The following is a 19,428-nucleotide window of genomic DNA, read 5'->3' as shown; positions in this document are numbered from 1 at the left end:
AAGCTCTGAAGATGGTTTATATTCTATAGTATTAAGTATCCATCTAAGACTTATTTATGTAAAAACTAAGCATATCATTATACAAATCTGCTTTCATATTTAATGAATGGAAAAATTATATGTATGCCAAAGAATTGCTTTAAAATAAGTATCTTGGCTCAGCAAGATGTCTCAGTGTATAAAAGTACTTGTCAAACCAGCCTAATAACCTGAGTTAGATTCCTATAACCCACAGTGGAAGGATAAACCAATTCTTGAAAATTATCACCTGACCTCTATAAACACACTGCATGTAAGTAACACCAACTCCCCCTGCCTCCAACCCGCTTCAACACAGACACAAAAAGATCAGGAAGGTGTTGCATACTTTTAACCTGAGCCCTGAGTTAGAGATGAACCTGGTCTACATAGTGACTGAGTTGTAGGCTAGTCAAGGCTGTGCAGTCTCAACAATAAATAAATAATATGTAATAGTAATTAAAATTATTAGTGTGAGGACATAGGGGTGCTTACCCAGTAGGCACTAAGCCCTGAGTTTGATACCTGGCACCACACAAAACATGGGCATGTGATGGTTTGAATGAGAGCATTCGTCATTGGATCATATATTTGCAAACCTGGTCTCCAGTTGGTACAACTTTTTGGGAAGGATTAGGAGATATGCCACTGGAAATGAACTTATAAGTTTCAAATGCCCTCTGAGTATCCATGATAATCAGAGACAGCAGGAGTCTGTGAGGTGAGGGTGTGTCTAATAGCTCAGCAAAATTGAGAACTCTGTGACCTTCAGGACAGTCCTTAAGGTTGTGGGAAAGAATGCTAAAAACATGAGTTCAAAAAATATGTAATTTCTCAACTATGCAAAATATAAGGGCTCAATATGATTTGTATAAGGAACACAGGCAGCTGCACTATGAGCGAGCTTGTCAGAAAGATACTAAGGAAGAAGTAAAGAGATTTAAGGAGCGGTGATTGAAAGGTAAGGACTCATTAGCTAAGATTTTTTGTTTATGCTTACAAAGACAGGCAGATTCCTGAGTTTAAGGTCAGCCTAGGACAGAGGGAGTTTGGGTCCAGGCCCAGGCATCATAAGAATGGTCTTTTCAGGGAGGGGTTCCACCCAGCTATCTTATTTTCTGTGCTTATGCTTGAGCTTGGTGTCTCTTCCTAAGAATAAAGGAGCTGGGGTCATGGGATGCTGAATGATGGGATGATCAAGAGGGAACCTGGGAGTGGATATTAGCCCAGAAACCTAGAATACCCAAGATACAACTTCCAAAACACAAGAAAATCAAGAAGGAAGACCAACTCATGGATACTTCATTCCTCCCTAGAATAGGGAATAAAATATCCATGGAAGGAGTTGCAGAGACAAAGTTTGGAGCTAAGACGACAGGATGGAGGACCATCCAGAGACTGCCCCACCCGGGGGTCCATCCCATAATCAGCCACCAAATGCAGACACTATGGCATACACCAGCAAGATTTTGCTGAAAGGACCCTGATATAGCTGTCTCCTGTGAGGCTTTGCCAGTGCCTGGCAAATACAGAAGTGGATGCTCACAGTCATCTATAGGATGAAACACAGGGCCCCCAATGGAGGAGCTAGAGAAAGCACCCAAGGAGCTGAAGGGGTGGAACAACAATATGGGGCTGGAGAGATGGCTCAGCGGTTAAGAGCACTGACTGCTCTTCCAGAGGTCCTGAGTTCAAATCCCAGCAACCACATGGTGGCTCACAACCAACAAGATCTGGCACCCTCTTCTGGAGTATCTGAAGACAGCTACAGTGTACTTACATATAATAAATAAATAAATCTTAAAAGAAAAACAATATGAACTAACCAGTACCCCCAGAACTCGTGTCTCAAGCTGCATATGTAGCAGAAGATGGCCTAGTTGGCCCATCATTGGGAAGAGAGGCCCCTTGGTCTAGCAAACTATATATGCTCTAATATAGGGGAAAGCCAGGCCCAAGAAATGGGAGTGAGTGGGTAGGGAAGCATGGTGGGGGGAGGGTATAGGGGACTTTTGGGATAGCATTTGAAATGTAAATGAAGAAAATATCTAATAAAAAATTTAAAAAAAAAAAGAGGGAACCTGGGGTAATGGCTGAATTGGTAAATAAAAGACTGAGCTTTTGATTTGCAAGAGATGAGCTATCTGGAGAGTATACCCCTTCCTCAGAACCCCTCTCCAAGCTGAGGCTGGTCCTTAGCAGGTCATGGTATCTCATTATAGCAATAGAAAAGGAACTAAGACAGTGATACAAACCTGGACCCCAGCACTGGAAGGTAGAGGCAGGAAGATCAGAAATTCAAGGTCACATTCTCATATAACAGATTCAAGGTCAGCCTCGATTTATATAGATATTTGTCTCAATATAAATTTGATTTACTAGCTAAATATTTCACTGTGTATGACTTTATGTACCTATGTACCTAGGGTCTTGTAAAAAATTTTGTCAAATTGGGCATGGCCTTTTAATCCCAGAACTTAGGAAGCAAAGGCAGATGGATTTCTGTGAATTCAAGGCCAGCCTGGTCTACAAAGCAAGTGCAGGACAATCAGGACTCTGCTACATAGAGAAACCCTGTCTCAAAATACCAAAACCAAAAAAACAACAACAAAAAAATTGTCAAATTAAAAGAAGTCACCAGGTCTAGAAAGGAGCCCAGCAATTAAGAACAGAGGGCCTGAGTTCTCAGCATCCTTAAGTCAGCTCCCAACTATCTGTGCAATTCCAGTTCCAGGAATCAGATACCTTCTGATTCTGAAAGCACAAGGCAAACACGCAGAGCACACACACAAACATACATGCAAGGAGGCAAAACACTCATGTACATAAAATAAATCTATCATAAAAAGTTTGTAAGGAGGAGGAAGTTTAATTCGTGGAAAAGTTTAAACCCTGGCAGCAAACAAAAAAGAAACTAAAGTGCCTGGGGATAAAGAGGTATAAAAGTTAGAATCAGGCTGGGTAGTGGTGGCACATGCCTTTAACTCCAGCACTCTGGAGACAGAGGCGGGAGGATCTCTGTAGATTCTGGTCTATTCTAATTGTGGCTCAATCTTTGATCCCAGAGCTTTTTGTTTACTGTAAACAAGGAATTGTGGTGTGGCTCAATCTTTTATTTATACACCAATTCAGCCAAGTTTCAAGACAGACATGGCTATACAGAGAAACCCAAAACAAAACAAAGTTACAACCTCTAAAAACTGCATGTCTAGTTTCTATACCCAATAATAATGGGAAAACATTCTACATATTCCTTTCTGTACATAGGCAAAGGAATGTATAACACACAAAAAGGGCTGGGAAACTCCTCAGATAAACTTGGTTCTAAATCATAATCATATTCTTCACTGGTTGTATGATTAGGAAACTTACTAATTTCTCTAAGCTTTAGTTCTCCTAGTTATAAGATGGAAATGCTACCAACTTCATGAAGTGCTATTGTGAATTTCTAAAAAATGCATTATGAGGGGCTGGAGAGATGACTCATGGTTAAAAGCACTTGCTCTTGTAGAAGACCTGGGTTCAGTTCTCTGCTCCCACATGTGGCTTATGACCATCCTAACTCTAGTTCTAGGGGGTTCTAATGCTCTCTTCTGACCTCCACAGGCACCAAGCTTGCATGTAATGCACAGTAATACATTCAGACCAACACTCATATGTTGCTGGATATTTGATCACATTGTAAACCCTGAGACTGTGAACTGTAAGGATCTGTTTCTAATTGTGGCTCAGCCTTTGATCCTAGAGCTTTTTGTTTACTGTAACAAGGAATTGTGGTGTGGCTCAGCTTTAGCACATAGCTTTAATCCAGAGCTAAATAAAGTCAACCATACGTCAAGAGCAAGCAACCAGCTGATAGGGAATGAACAACTAAACAGGAAGGAGGGCCTTTAAGTTAAAGGTATCTAAGACAGCATGGAGGAGGAGAAAGAGCTCTTTCCTTCTGGGTCTTCTGTGGAGTAGGAAAGTCAGCTTTCAAATGTAGGACTTCATACATGCTAAACTAGTGCTCTGATATTAAACTGTACCCCATGCCCTCATGTACATTTTTTCTCTTTTTAAAAACTAGATGAATTTATTTTAATTTTATGTGTATGAGTGTTTTAAAAACAAAAATCCCAACCATTTGAGTTTACCAATGAAGACTCAGGAGTCAGATGACTGGTGAAAACCTGCTGACTCAGAGAGGCAGAGAACTAAGTACATTTGATCTCTGAACAGAAATGACAGGAAGTACCAGCAAAACCAAAGATTTCTCCTGCCCCTACCTCCCCAGCACTGGCATGGCATGCTGAGTATGCTCCACTACACTTGGCTTTTTGTTGTTTGTTTGTTTGTTTGTTTGTTTCCTTGAGTCCTGACTTGAGTCCATTTTTCCATGTAGTTCTGACTGAACTGGAACTCACTCTGAACACCACAGGATCACAGGTATGAGCTACCATATCTAACAAACATATGGAAGGCCATTTTTGGTAAGTAAGAGGCAGTATACTGTCATTTATTGTAGAGAAGCTGGGCTGTTATAACAGACTGAAAAACCACTCCCCAAATCACCACATACACCTTCATTTTAGGCTTTAATTCTCAACAACTATAAAAATAAAGGTGTGTTAAACCATTTTAAAATACTGAAATCTGCAGTATGTTGTTACTCAAAGGAAACTAGTAACACAAGAGTAAGTCTTTTGTAATAGATTCAACAGTTCCACACCACTAGAAATTCATACCTCAAATCCTAAAAGACATCTCCTTCCTAAATAATAGGAGGGAGTAAGGGTTAATTGAAAAGGGACAGTGAAGGGCTGGAGAGATGGCTCAGAGATTAAAAGCACTGACTGCTCTTCCAGAGGTTCTGAGTTCAATTCTCAGCACACACATGGTGGCTCACAACCATCTGTAATGGGACCCAATGCCCTCTTCTGTGTCTGAAGACAGCTACAGTGTAGTTATATACATAAAATAAATAAATCTTTAAACAAACAAACAAACAAAAAAGGAACAGTGAAGAAAGTAGGAGGCTATGTGATAAAGGTTAACAAACTTTATGAAATTTTCAGTTTCTAGCCCCAATAACAATTTTTGGTGGAGCTGCTCTAAAAATTAAGACTCTATTGTTAACACAAAAATCATACTTTTTGATTTTGATGAGATTAATAAAATAAACTTGAGAATTTTAAAACACCTATAAACGTGTTTACATTTGTCTGAGATCCTAGTATTATAAACAGCAGCAAAATAGCACCCAGGGATCTATAATCTAGGGTACAAGTTATATCCTACAGCTTGTTGCCACATGTGACATTTCCTTCCAATGTTTTAGGGTTGCTAATAGTGAAACAGGGCATTGCTTAACCTAGCCTGGGACACACAATTTATGAGAAGTGACTTCTTTGATGCTTGCTATCTCTTAGTTTCTCCCCTTTTCCATCAATGCAGAAACAACTCCACACCTGTACAGTTCATGTCTCCACCACAGCCGGCAAAATCAAGTACTACTCCAAATATATATACAGTCCTTATGCCAATTTGCTGTATTACTTTTGATATCAATACAAGGACTTAACTATCATTGAGAAACCAAAGTGTAACAATATTAAAGAAGAAAACAGAAAACTGTGGAACATAGTGGTTCACATCCATAATCCCAGCTCTCAAGAGGTAAAGGAAAAAAAGAGCATTTGAGGATTAATAACAAACTTTTTTTTTAACAAAACCAAAAGGCATACAGAAAAGGCTACCATTTTGTTTTGTTTTGTTGAGACAAGAGTTTCTCTGTGTAGTCCTTCTTCCAACACTTTGTAGACCAGGCTAGCTTTAAACTCAGATCTCCCTGCTTCTGCCTCCCTACTGGAATTAAAGATGTACACCACCACTTGGCTACAGAGGTTAATTTTTGGTTTCAAGTTTACCCCAGCAAAGGTTAAAAAACAGAAAAAAGAAAAGGTAAGCCAGACTATTTACCAGTGCAAATGTGAGTGGGCAATCATTGTGAAAAACTGAGATCTTAACAATTAAAACCTCACCAGTCTTTTTTTTTATTAGATATTTTCTTTATTTACATTTCAAATGCTATCCTGAAAGTCCCCCATACCCTCCCCCCACTCCCCTACCCACCCACTCCCACTTCTTGGCCCTGGCGTTCCCCTGTACTGAGGCATATAAAGTTTGCAAGACCGATGGGCTTCTCTTTCCAATGATGGCCGACTAGGCCATCTTCTGATACATATGCAGCTAGAGACACGAGCTCTGGGGGTACTGGTTAGTTCATATTATTGTTCCACCTATAGGGTTGCAGACCCCTTCAGCTCCTTGGGTACTTTCTCTAGCTCCTCCATTGAGGGCCCTGTGTTCCATCCAATAGATGACTGTGAGCATCCACTTCTGTATTTGCCAGGCACTGGCATAGCCTCACACAAGACAGCTATATTAGGGTCCTTTCAGCATTATCTTGCTGGCATATGCAATAGTGTCTGGGTTTGGTGGGGTAGTCTCTGGATGGTCCTTTCGTCTTAGCTCCAAACTTTGTCTCTGTAACTCCTTCCATGGGTATTTTGTTCCGTATTCTAAGGAGGAATGAAGTATCCACACGTTGGTTTTCCTTCTTCTTGATTTTCTTGTGTTTTGCAAATTGTATCTTGGGTATTCTAAGTTTCTGGGCTAATATCCACTTATCAGTGAGTGCATATCAAGTGACTTCTTGGGTTACCTCACTCAGGATGATATCCTCCAGATACATCCATTTGCCCAAAAATTTAATAAATTCATTGTTTTTAATAGCTGAGTAGTACTCCATTGTGTAAATGTACCACATTTTCTGTATCCATTCCTCTATTGAGGGACAACTTTAGTATAAACCTTTTGTTTACTTTTTTGTTGTTTTATTTTAAGACAAGGTCCCATTATATAGTCCAGGCTAGCTTTTAACTCGGACTCCAGAGTTCTAGATTATAGATAACATCACCATATCAACTAAAACATTTTGTAAAATGTATATGCCAGCTCTTTCCTCCATCTTGGTGCCTGTGAATGTTGCTAGGAACAGGATTTCTAAATGGAAAATTTGTCTAGAAAGCTAGCTATTAAGTGAAGTCTTGAGAACCAAAGAGAACACAGAATTTTTTTTTAATATGAATGGCACATCTTTTCTTTTTTTTTTATAAATAAGTACACTGTAGCTGTCTTCTGACACACAAGAAGAGGGCGTCAGATCTCAATACAGGTGGTCATGAGCCACCATGTGGTTGCTGGGATTTGAACTCAGGACCTTCAGAAGAGCAGTCAGTGCTCTTTACTTGCTGAGTCATCTCACCAGCCCAAACACAGAATTCTTAAATTGAAGATGTTTCAGTCTGAGATGAAACTGAGTTCTACTTGGACAAGAGATATGCTCTTATTATAAAACAAAAACAACAGTGAATTCTGAAGGCAAACCAAACAAAACCAGAGTAATCTGGGGGAAAGGTAACTCAGGCCCATGAAACAGTGGAAGGTTCCTGCTACATTCTCAAGTAATCTTCTTGCAAAGGCCACTGGACAAAGAATTTGTGTGATGCTGTAGCCCTCCCAGATTTAAACTAATAAAAAGTAAACAAATAAAAATGGATTTATTTATTTATTTATTTATTTTTAAAAAGTATACATCAAAACTACTTAGTAAGTATAGGGAAGAGAACAATTAAATCAAACTAGAAAAAGCCAATCCTACACTGCACTAAGGAGCAACATGCCAGTGACTAGATGGTAAATACCAAGGAAACAAAGAATAAGGAAATTTTCTGCCATTACCTTGACCACAGCTACCCAAAGTACACACTTGCTGAGAGAGCCTTACTGCCTGACAAAGTAACACTGTCATTTGAATCTAACAAAAGTTGAGACATGAGTGTTTTATGAATGGTAAATATTACTGTATATAAAAATGCCTGTAACAATAATCACTGGGGAAATGTAAATTAAATCCACAACTATATTACACTTTATTACACACTTAAGAAAGGGCTTTAAAGAAAGACAGTCTAAAATACCAAGTGCTCACAAGAATAAAGAGAAGGAGCTGGAGAGATAGCTCAGAGGTTAAGAGCACTGGCTGTTCTTCCAGAACACCCAGGTTCAATTCCAAGCACCCACATGGCACTCACAAAAATGCAGAGAACTGGAACTCTCCTGAACTGCTCAGCAGAATGTTAAATGGCACAGCAGGTTTTGGGAAACAATTTGGCAGCATCTTATATTTATTCATGTAAATATCCAATAAATACGCCTGTAGAGATTTGTATAAGGTTGTGATGGTTGTTCTTCATTGCTAATTTGGCTAGATTCAGAATCACCTAGGAGATACACTTCTAAGTATCTTTGATAGCATTTCGAGAGAGGCTGCTCTGAGAACAGAAGACATGTCCTAGTACCATGCCATGGGGTGGGGTCCTGGACTAAAATTTAAAAGCAAGAGTATCCAGGATTTATCGTTAATGTAGACTTCCACCACCATGCCATCCCTCAGGCTAAGAGGCTAAGGCAGGAAGATTCTAAGTTTGAAGCCAGCCTCAATTACATTAAAAAGTTCAAGGTCAGCCTGTGCAAAGTAATGAAATCGCCTTAAAACTGATCTAGACATATATAACCCAAGTCAATTTACTTCTCTGAAACAGTTTCTTAGTTATATAACCTAGAAAATAGATCAAGATTTTCCAAGATCTTCCAGACTACCACCACAACCACCAAAGATTTTCCTTCTTCTCTAGTGAGAAAAAAAGAGGGATATGAATGTGTGTACTCATTTGTGTGTGTGGAGGCCAGAGGTCAACTTGAGGTTTTGCTCTTCAGTGGGTATCCACTTGCTTTATTGTTTGAAACTGGGACTCTCACTGCACACCTCATTTAGCTTGGGATGGGGGGGTGGGGGAGCTGGTTGGCCAGTATGCCCCAGGGATCTTTGCCAGTCCCTGTCTCCCCAGACCTAGGATAACAAACATGCTGACATTTTTTTTCCTAAGTTCTAGGTGCTAAGGATGGAACTCATGCTTTTGCAACAAGTGCTTTCACAAATAAGCTATCTCCCAACCTCTGTTCCCTCTGGTCATTTTCACTACCTAATCCTGGCTGGCCTGGTACTAGGTACTGAACCACAAGTAGCTACAAACAAGCAGCAATTTCCCTACTTCAGCCCTCCCCAATGCTGGGATTACAAGCATGCTGCCCATTTCAAGCACAACTCTATATATAGAGTTCTGACTTCCTGCAGTGCTTATCTGATATCTGAGATACCACCACACTTGTAATGTCTAGTGTCATTACTCTCCTGACTTTTTTCCTACATCTCTGGTTTAGTCTTCTCTACACTTATTTGATAGTTTCCCCTTGTTTTTGCTTCAGCTTTATGCCATAGAAACCACATTTCCACATACTGCTCTATCCTTTAAAATGTCACTTTTATAATACCCTTATCAGCCACTAATATGACAGATCTTTTCGAGACAGGGTTCTCTGTGAAGCCCTGGCTGTCTTGGGACTCACTTTGAAGACCAGGTTGGCTTCGAACTCAGAAATCTGCCTGCCTCTGCCCCTGCCCCTCTGCCCCTCTGCCCCTGCCCCTCAGGCCCCCTGCCCCTCTGCCCCTGCCCCTCAGGCCCCCTGCCCCCCTGCCCCTGCCCCTGCCTCCCAAATGCTGGGATTAAAGGCAAGTGCCACCACTGCCCGGCCCACATCTGTCTTCTTTTTTTCCTTTTGTTTTTTTTTTCCCAAATTTTATTTATTTTATGTATATAAGTAGTACACTGTCCCTTTCTTTCAGACACACCAGAAGAGGACATCAAATCTCATTATAGATGGTTGTGAGCCACTATGTGGTTGCTGAGAATTGAACTCAGGACCTCTGGAAGGACAGTCGGTACTCTTAACCTCTGAGTCATCTCTCTAGCCCCAGATTTGTCTTCTCTACAGGCCCAAGTATTCACTGACTTACTTAACAGCTCTATTAGTAACACCAATTAGCAGCCCACACTTATCCAAAAACTGAAGCTAATCCTCTTCCCAAACCTATTCTACAATGTTGTATCGTCACAAACAGTACTGTTATACATCTAGATGTCCAAATCAGATCTTAAACTAAATTGTGACTCCTCAGATTTCTTTCTGTATTTTTTTTCTAAACAGGATTTCTCTGTGTAGCCCTAGCTGTCCTGGAACTCATTCTATAGATCAGGCTGTCCTCAAACTCATAGATAGATCCACTGGCTTCTGCCTCCTGAGTGCTAGGATTAAAGGCATGCATTAACATCAGCCACTGTCTTTCCTGTATCTTTTAAAGTTTACTTTTCTCTGCTCCCTTAAATAGAACATTTCTTGTATTAAAGCAACGGGTATGTAGCATATCTCTTCTCCACTATAGCTAAGAAGCTCTTTCTTTTAAAAGCCCAAACACATAATAAAGCCAAGATCCCCTAAGGGCTCTTTTAACTACCTAAATTTTTTAAATAAATTTTAAAGATTATATATATATATATATATATATATATATATATATATATATATATATATATGAGTAAAATGTAGCTATACAGAAGGTTGTGAGCCTTCATGTGTTTGTTGGGAATTGAATTTAGGACCTCTGCTCGCTCAGGTCAACCCTGCTCACTTAGGCCCAAAGATTTATTTATTTATATTATGAGTACACTGGCTGTCTTCAGACACACTAGAAGAGGGCATCAGATCTCATTATGGATGAGCCACCATGTGGTTGCTGGGATTTGAACTCAGGACCTTTGGAAGAGCAGTCAGTGCTCTTACCCACTGAGCTATCTCTCTAGCCCTCTTTTAACTGCCTTATTCATTTGGAATTCTCACCAATTCCATACACCTACTTTCTCTTCTCTCACTGCATGGCTTACCCTCTTCACCACCAAGCCTCTACACATGTTAGAGGCTCTCTTCCAGGTTTCAAATAGAAAAGTCTTCTCTGAAGTCTCTATCCCTAGTGTTTTCACATTAGCCTTTTTGTTGGTTGGTTGGTTTCTTTTTTGTTTTGGAAACAAGGTGTCATCCTGTAACCCTGGCTGGCCTGCTACTCAGACCTGGTGCCTCAGCCTCCCAAGTGACAGGATTAATGGCCTTGAACACCACACTTAGCACCTTTTCTTTCCCTTTTCTTCCCTTTTTTTCTTCCCTTTTCTTTTCCCCTCTGTCTTTTCCCCTCTTGTCTTTTCCCCTGTCTTCTCCCCTCTGTCTTTTCCCCCTTCCCCCCTTCTTTCCCTTCCCCCTTCCTTCCCCTTTCCCCCTTCCTTCCCCCTTTCCTTCCTCTTTCTTTCTTTCTTTCTTTCTTTCTTTCTTTCTTTCTTTCTTTCTTCCTTCCTTCCTTCCTTCCTTCCTTCCTTTCTTCTTCTTCTTTTTTTTTTTTTTGTCAAACTTTGTTACCATTTTTTGAACTAGTTATTGAAATTCCAGGGGGGTTCATTTATTATCTAGAGCACAGCAACTTTTTCTTTTCTTTTTTCAAGACAGGGATTCTCTGCATAGCGCTGGCTGTCCTTGAACTAAGAAATCCACCTGCCTCTGCCTCCCAAGTGCTGGGATTAAAGGTGTGCCACCACTGCCTGGTCAGCAACTTTTTCTTATACAATGTTCTAAAATACAGTTTAATATCATCTAAAAGAAAATAGGAATAGAAATTGGCCCCAGTACCAGCTGACTATGCCACATATCTCATTACTTCAAAATACGGATGACCTACTCTTGGCTGTCACTAATACAAACTGTTGTATGAAGGCAACCAAAGCCCTCCTATGTACCTTACAGAAATTAGGATACATGGTCTCAGCCAAGAAGGTTCAAATCTGTGTCCTTGAAGTGACCTACTTGGGCTTCCAACTCAAAGAGAAGTGGGGGTTGTCAGTCTTTCTTGGATCCATTAAGAAACCATCTTAAATATTAAGAAACCATCTTAAACCACTTAAGACCTGGTACCAAGTATGAGTGAGAATTCTTAAGAGTCGACTGACTTCTGAAGACTCTGGATCAGCTTTGCCAATATGGCCAGGCTGCTCTATGAAGTCAGCAAGGGTACTTTTGTGTGTGGATAGAAGAAAGTAAGAGAGCTTTTTTTTTTTTTAAAGACTTATTATAAGCTGGGCGTGATGGTGCATGCCTTTAATCCCAGCACTCAGGAGGCAGAGGCAGGCGGATTTCTGAGTTCGAGGCCAGCCTGGTCTACAAAGTGAGTTCCAGGACAGCCAGGGCTATACAGAGAAACCCTGTCTCGAAAAACAAACAAACAAACAAAAAAGACTTATTATGGGTTGGAGAGATGGCTCAGAGGTTAAGAGCACTGACTGCTATTCTGAAGATCCTGAGTGGTTCAAATCCCAGCAACCACATGGTGGTGGCTCACAACCATCTGTAATGAGATGTGACACCCTCTTCTGGAGTTCCTGAAAACAGCTACAGTGTACTTACATATAATAAATAAATAAATCTTTAAAAAAAAAAAAGACTTATTATATGTAAGTACACTGTAGCTATCTGCAGTGACACTCAGAAGAGGGCATCAGATCCCATTACAGATGGTTGTGAGCCACCATGTGGTTGCTAGGATTTGAACTCAGGACCTCTGGAAGAGCAGTCAGTACTCTTAACCACTGAGCCATCTCTCCAGTCCCAAGAGAGAGCTTTCAGTGACTTAAAAATCAGCACTAGTGTCTGCCCCTGCCCTGGCCTTGTCTGATCTGACCAAGCCTTTCCACTTATTTGTGGAAAAGAGCCAGGGCATTGCCAGGGGCAAGCTGACCTAAAACCTGGGCCCTTGGTGATGACTAGTGGCCTGCCTGTCTAAACAGCTGAATTCAGTGACAGCAGGATGGCTTAACTACTTGAGACTCAAAGCAGCCACTGCTCAGCTGACCAAGGAATGTAGATAAACTAACCCTAATGCAGCCTCTGACCATAACTACCCCTCAGGCCATAAAAAGAGTCCTTATTAAAAGGCCCCTTCATCAATGTATTTCAAGTGCTAGGCTGACTCACTATCAGTCTTTGTCCGAATGTCCTTTGCTCCTAGCACCTCTCCGAACCCTGACATTCTGCTGCCTAATCCAACCTGGGAAACCTACAAATACATAATGCTTTGGAAACCTTGTTCATGGACCCTGACCAGACCTGACTGATCAACCCTAGTCCAAGGAAAATTGCACCATGTAAACCGACACAAAAACACCTACAAGGAGGATGGCATCAAGTATGCAGGGACAGCAGTAATGGACCTGGACCCAACATTATGGGTGTCTCTCCTCCTGAGTGAGATCTCAGCCCAAAAAGCAGAACTGATCGCCCTCACTTGAGGCACTCAAATTGTGCAATGGCAAAGGGGTTAATATCTACACTGACAGTCTATACGCATTTGCCAGTGCACATGTTCACAGAGCAATACACCATGAAAGGGGACTGTTAAACTGCTGAAGGAAAAACAAAAATAAACCAGAAATCTTATACCTCCTGGCTGCCCTCTGACTACCAAAGAACTGGCCAACATACATTGTCCTGGACATCAAAAGGGATAGACCCCAGAGGAGTCAAACAGACCTGATGGCTCAAGGGGCAGCCAAGGAGCCTCTCTCACACTTGCTAATGACCCTCCCAAACCCTGACATTCTGCTGCCTAATCCCGGACCTGGGAAACCTACAAATACATAATGCTTTGGAAAGACCTCACAAGGCCTAGTCCTGCCCGAGCAATCGATGTACTCCAAAGAGAACAATCAGGCATGTTAACTCCTGTCCAAAACCTACACCAAGGACGAATAGCAGCACACAATGAATGACAGATTCTACCAAGGGCAGAAGGCAAAACCTTGGCTAGACAACTTCACATAAGCATGCACTTGGGAATAAACAAGCAAATGACTACAATAAGATCAGAACGGCAGCAGCTACCAAGGTCTTAACACTTCTCAGTCTCCAGGTTTGTTGTTGCTTTTTAAGTTTACTTCAGGACTGGGTATGGCTTTAATCCTAGCACTATAGAGGTAGAGGCACGTAGATCTTTGTAATATTCACAAACAGCCTGGTCTACATACTCTACTGTTTCAGGACAGCAAAACTATGTATACAGAACCTTCTCCCAAACCCAACCCCCCAAAAGTTGTATGTATGGGTGTTTTTGTTTTGCCTACATGTATACATGCTTAGCATCCTCAGAGGTCAGAAAAACGTGTCAGGTCCCCTGGAACTGGAGTTACAGATAGCCATAAGTGACCAGGTGAATGCTAGAACAGCAGCCAGTGCAGTTAAGCACTAAGCCATTATCCAGCCCTCCTCTCCATTTCATTATGCAGCCCTGGCTGTTCTGAAACTCTCTTGTAGACCAGGGTAGTCTCGAACTCAGAGATCTGCTTGCCTCTACTTCCTGAGTGCTGGGTTAAAGGCATGTACCATCACCACCTGACTTGAACTGTCTTAAAGGCCTGTGCCATCACACCCAGCAAAAGCCATTTTTTTTTCCGAGACAGGGTTTCTCTATTGTAGCCCTGGCTGTCCTGGAACTCACTTTGTAGACCAGGCTGGCCTAGAACTCAGAAAATCGCCTGCTCTGCCTCCCAAGTGCTGGGATTAAAGTCATGTGCCACCACAGGTGAGATGTCGTTTTTGAGATAGGGTCTGACAGTTTAGCAAACTGATGTGGCCTTGAACTCAGAAATCTGCCTGACTCTGCCTCCCAAGGGCTGGGATTAAAGGGGTGCGCCACCATCACCCGGCAGCCCCCATTTTCTAGTCTACATTAATCCTTATTTTTTGGGTGCTAGGTTACCTTTTATCTATTTTTTGGTTTTTGGTTGGTTGGTTTTCTTAAGGGTCTTATGCAGCCCAGTCTGCCCTTGAACTCATTATACAATGGAGGGCAGCCATGAACAAGTACTGAAATTACAAGTATGTGCCACTGTGGTGCTTAGCATTTTGTCTAAGATCCATCCTACAAGGGCCAGGTATGCTTGACTCACTATAAAAGGGGCTGCTCGCCCCTCTGACCCTCTGCCCTCTTGCCTTCTTGCTCTCCCTCTGTCCTCTGATCTACCTCTTCTCGTTCTCCTTGCCCCCCGCCCCCACCTTCTCCATGTGCTCATGGCTGCCCTCTCTACTACTCTTCTCCTCCTCCTCTCTCTCCCCCTCCCTCTCCCTCTCTCTGTCTCTACTACCCTCTCAACTCCCCTCCCCATGCCCTGAATAAACTCTATTCTATACTATACTGGCTTGTCCCCCAGGGTGAAGGGATGCCTCAACCTGGGTCCACGGAGGCACCCCCTTCCCCACACCTGACGACACCTCCACCAAACATCCCTTATCGTTTTATAAACACAATAGTGTTTGCCTTTCATTTTTTTACCTGCTCTATCTTTTTACCTCTTGAATTATTATGACTATATGTGTAAATTTTGTATATATGTAACTAGACACCACAAAACATCACTCTGAAGGATTTTTTTTCTTCTGTACATTTGCAGAAATCATTACCTACAGGGAACTTCAATCTGATCCAGCAACACAGAGGACTAGGCCAAAAACAAGATGTATAGACTAAACTGGCAAACAAATTAGTATTAAATTTATTTCAAGGCATTTTGGGTCCTGAGTATATATTTTGAAAATGTTGCATAAGAAATAATGTGAGAGCTGGGCATGGTGGCACGCCTTAATCCCAGCACTCGGGAGGCAGAGGCAGGCAGATTTCTGAGTTTGAGGCCAGCCTGGATTTCAAAGTGAGTTCCAGGACAGCCAGGGCTATACAGAGAAACCCTGTCTCAAAAAAACCAAAAAAGAAAAAAGAAAAGAAAAGAAAAAAAAAAAAAAGAAGAAGAAGAAGAAATAATGTGAGATTAAAACAATTGAGTTTCCAATTCACAGATGAAAATAAAGTAATAGTAACTTGCCCAAAAATCCTAAGGTTAAATAGTAAGACCTTAAACTATATTTATAAAATCCAAAGAAAGATTAATATTTCTCTGTGTGACTCACTAGATTTTTTTTTTTTTTTTAGGCAAGCAATGTAGCAGTATTAACTTGTATACACAGAAATCTAGTTTCTTTCCATAATGTTGGTTTGGTAAGGCACTGGGAAATCCACATGTTATTATAAATAAAATAACCCCACCACAAAGCTTAACAACATTTCAGTTATCTTACTTTTCACCTCAATTTTATTACAAATCTTGTTTTACCAGCTTTGACATATTTCATGTGACAAGACAGAAAACAACGCATCAGCCACTTAATTATCGTTGCCGAACAAAAAATAAAACTAGCTTCAATTATAAAACTGCAAATAGCATGTATTGGTTAAAATAAAGATCTTACACGTCAGACTCAAGAACACAAACTAGAAAAAAAGAACACAAACTAGAAATATTCTCCGCATCAAACAAATTATTATCAAAGAAAGGATAGTCCTGTTGAGAGGGGGAACTAACTTTCTGACCTCTTTTCAAAATGACAAACTAGAACAGCAAAATCACACTCAGGCACATGGAGTACTGTTCTCTCAAATCACTCCACAGAGAACTTCATCATTTGCTCCGCCCTCTAATAACTCATGCAAAAAAAGTTCAGCACCATCGGAGAGAAACAAGACATAGCGCATTCACAGAATGGCTTAAAGTCTTTCCTCCCGGCGGGTAAGAGAACCTGCGTTTGCCCTTCGTCGGGGTCCGAAGGGAAAGAGAAACCTAGGCCTAAGGTTTCACGGATACTGACACCTAGAAACAGATTTCTCTGCAAGAAGTTTCTGCCGCCATCCCCATTTTATCAGCAAAGACTCGGGCGCCATCGTCTCGATGTTTGGTTTTATTATGAGGAGGTGGGAAAGGCCACCCAGGATTACTTTAGGCCTCACACACACACTAAGCTCAGGGTTCCCCCCCCCCCTATTCCTATGTGAAACCCTCGGTCCCTAAGGTGCCCCTCCGCACCCCTTGTTCCCGGCGGCAAGTCCCCCGGGATGTGTGAAGGCGCAGCAGAACCCACCCGCCTCACCGTTAAAGCGAGACGGCCCTCACACGGCAGGGCCACCGCCAAGGCTCCGGGGGGGCCCAGCGAGGGGAAGGGTAGGCCGGGGCCGAGGGACAGGGACGATGACCTGGCCGGGAAGAGAGGATGGCATGGGGGGAACGGACTGCACCGCCTGGTCCGCGGGCAGCACGATACCGAGAGGAGGTGATGAGGGAGGAAGAGGGCGGTGGCCCGGGTGCGGCCCCCTACTCCTCCGGCCCGCAGGTCCCGGGCCCCTGGCACCGCGGGCTCGGCCCATCCCCTGTACTGGACCGGCTGGGGGCGTGGGGGGCCTGTCTGGGAATAAGGGGAGACCGAATCCAGGGACTGAGGGGCACGCGCGGGGTGGGGGCGGGGGAAACCTGCCTCCCGCCTGAACCGCAGACCCCGGCCGCCGCCGCCGTCGTCGCCTGTGCCTCAGGAGAGGGCAGGAGCTGAGGGGAGAGCCCGAGTGAGGAATGCACCAAGGTGAGGCGAAGCCCGGGACAGCCCCGACAGCCTCCCCGTAGCCGACTCTTCACCTTCCCGTAACCGCGTCTCTTACCGGTGATGGCGGTGAACTGCTGGATTAACCCCTTCAGCGCCGACGACGCCGCGGAGCCCCCGTGGGCAGCCATCTTACCGCCGCCGCCGCCGCCGCGGAACAACAACACAGACACACACGGGGCTCCCTCCCCCACTCCGCGGCGTGCTGTGCGCAGGCGCACTGGCAGGCCCGAAGCTCCGCCCTCTCCCTGTCTGTGCGCGTTTTGCGCAGGCGTACTCTCCGCGAGCCGCCGCTTTGGTTTGAAGCCTGTGCTGCTGGCTGGTAGCTATTCTTTGAAACATTTGGTGCCTTCTCTGAATTCCGGAGATATCCTCCTAAGTACCGCATTGAATCCCAACATCCCAAAGAATCTTCAGACCTGAAATACCAAACTCTTGATGAAACGCTCAGGGTTTCACATAAAGTAGGTATTTTGTTTGGTTTTATGTGACGTTTCTTAAATTCTAAAGTGTAAGTTAATAGCTTAGTAAAAAATGAACCAGTCTATAGTAGACTTTAGTAAATGATTGTTCGCTCTGTTTTTCTTCAACAAATGTCTCAGTATATCTCCCCCCAGGCTCATTCTTACTTTCTAAAGATATTAAATCGGGAGGTTTTTTGGGGGGGGAGTTGTTTTTTATCCTTAAACAAAGATATATGCAGATACAGTAAATAAAATAAAGAGAACACTGGAAAGTGGTCCTGAAAACACCGATAATAGTTACAACTAAAAAAGAACTTGATGAGCCGGGCAGTGGTGGCACATTCCTTTAATCCCAGCACTTGGGAGACTGAGGCAGGCGGATTTCTGAGTTTGAGGCCAGCTTGGTCTACAGAATGACAAGGACAGCCAGGGCTACACAGAAAAACTCTGTCTCGAAAAAAAAACATGATGAAAGGGGCATTAGGAGGGCTGATGAGATGACTCGGCAGTTGAGAGCACTGACTGCTCTTCCCAAGGTCCTCAGTTCAAATCCCAGCAACTACATGGTGGCTCACAACCATCCGTAATGAGGTCTGATGCCCTTTTCTAGAATGTCTGAAGACAGCTACAGTGTACTTACATTTAAATAAATAAATCTTTAAAAAAACAAAAGAAAGAAAAAAGAAAGGGGCATTTAGCTTAGTTTTCATACTTTATTTTTAAATAAGGTAATAGTGTGTAACTTGCACAATTCTAAATACTTATTGCATTGCTGGTGTGTCAACTTGACACAAGCTAGAGTCGTGAGAGAAAAAGGAGCCTCAGGGGAGGAAAAGCCTCCATGAGATCCAGCTGTATTTTCTCAGTGAGTGACCAGTGAAAGTGGGCCCGCCTATGGGCGGTGCCATGCCTGGACTGGTGGTCCCTGCTTTTATAAGCAAGCAGGCTAGCACACCATGGGAAGCAAACCAGTTAACAGCACCCCTCCATGGCCTCTACCTCAGCTCCTGCCTCCAGGTTCCTGCCCTGTTTTTTCAGTGGTTAACAGCAATGTAGAAGTATAAGCCAAATAAACCCTTTCCTCCCCAACTTGCTTTATGGCCAAGGTGTTTCATGACAACAATAGAAATCCTGACCAATTTCAGTTATTTAGGATAGTTTTTATTTATACTTTGATGGTTTCATATATGTTTATCGGGTATCTTGATCATATCCACCTCTACCTCCTTACTCATTTTCCCCTGGACATTCTTACACATCCCTCCCACTTTCACGTGCCCCCACCCCCACATCAACTCCATTGAGCCTAATCCATGAATGCTACCTCCTGGATGGCTGCCTCTTACCAGCTTGATCTTGGGTGGGTAACCGTAACTGCAGTGAGTTCTTGAGTGTAGCAGCCTTGCCATGTCCTAGAGACAGCCCCTCTCCCATC

General features: G+C 42.7%; 1 protein-coding gene across 3 annotated transcripts in view; it reads right to left on the bottom strand.

The window, feature by feature from the left end:
• The window catches only part of Ubxn7 (UBX domain protein 7), a 61,548-nt gene extending 43,800 nt beyond the window's left edge, over positions 1-17,748 (bottom strand). Inside the window, exon 1 of one of the 3 annotated variants that reach the window (XM_006522079.4) lies at positions 17,588-17,748. In XM_006522079.4, the coding sequence (XP_006522142.1) occupies positions 17,588-17,660 (73 nt within the window). In that variant the 5' untranslated portion in view covers positions 17,661-17,748. The remainder of the gene's footprint in view (positions 1-17,587) is intronic. The other 2 variants (XM_011245880.3, NM_177633.4) reach the window with 2 other exon arrangements.
• Positions 17,749-19,428: the final 1,680 nt, after the last annotated feature.

Source organism: Mus musculus, chromosome 16 (genome assembly GCF_000001635.26).
Source record: "Mus musculus strain C57BL/6J chromosome 16, GRCm38.p6 C57BL/6J".
NCBI lineage: Eukaryota > Metazoa > Chordata > Mammalia > Rodentia > Muridae > Mus > Mus musculus.
Note: the sequence above shows the minus strand (reverse complement) of the source record. Positions and strands in the feature narration are given on the sequence as shown.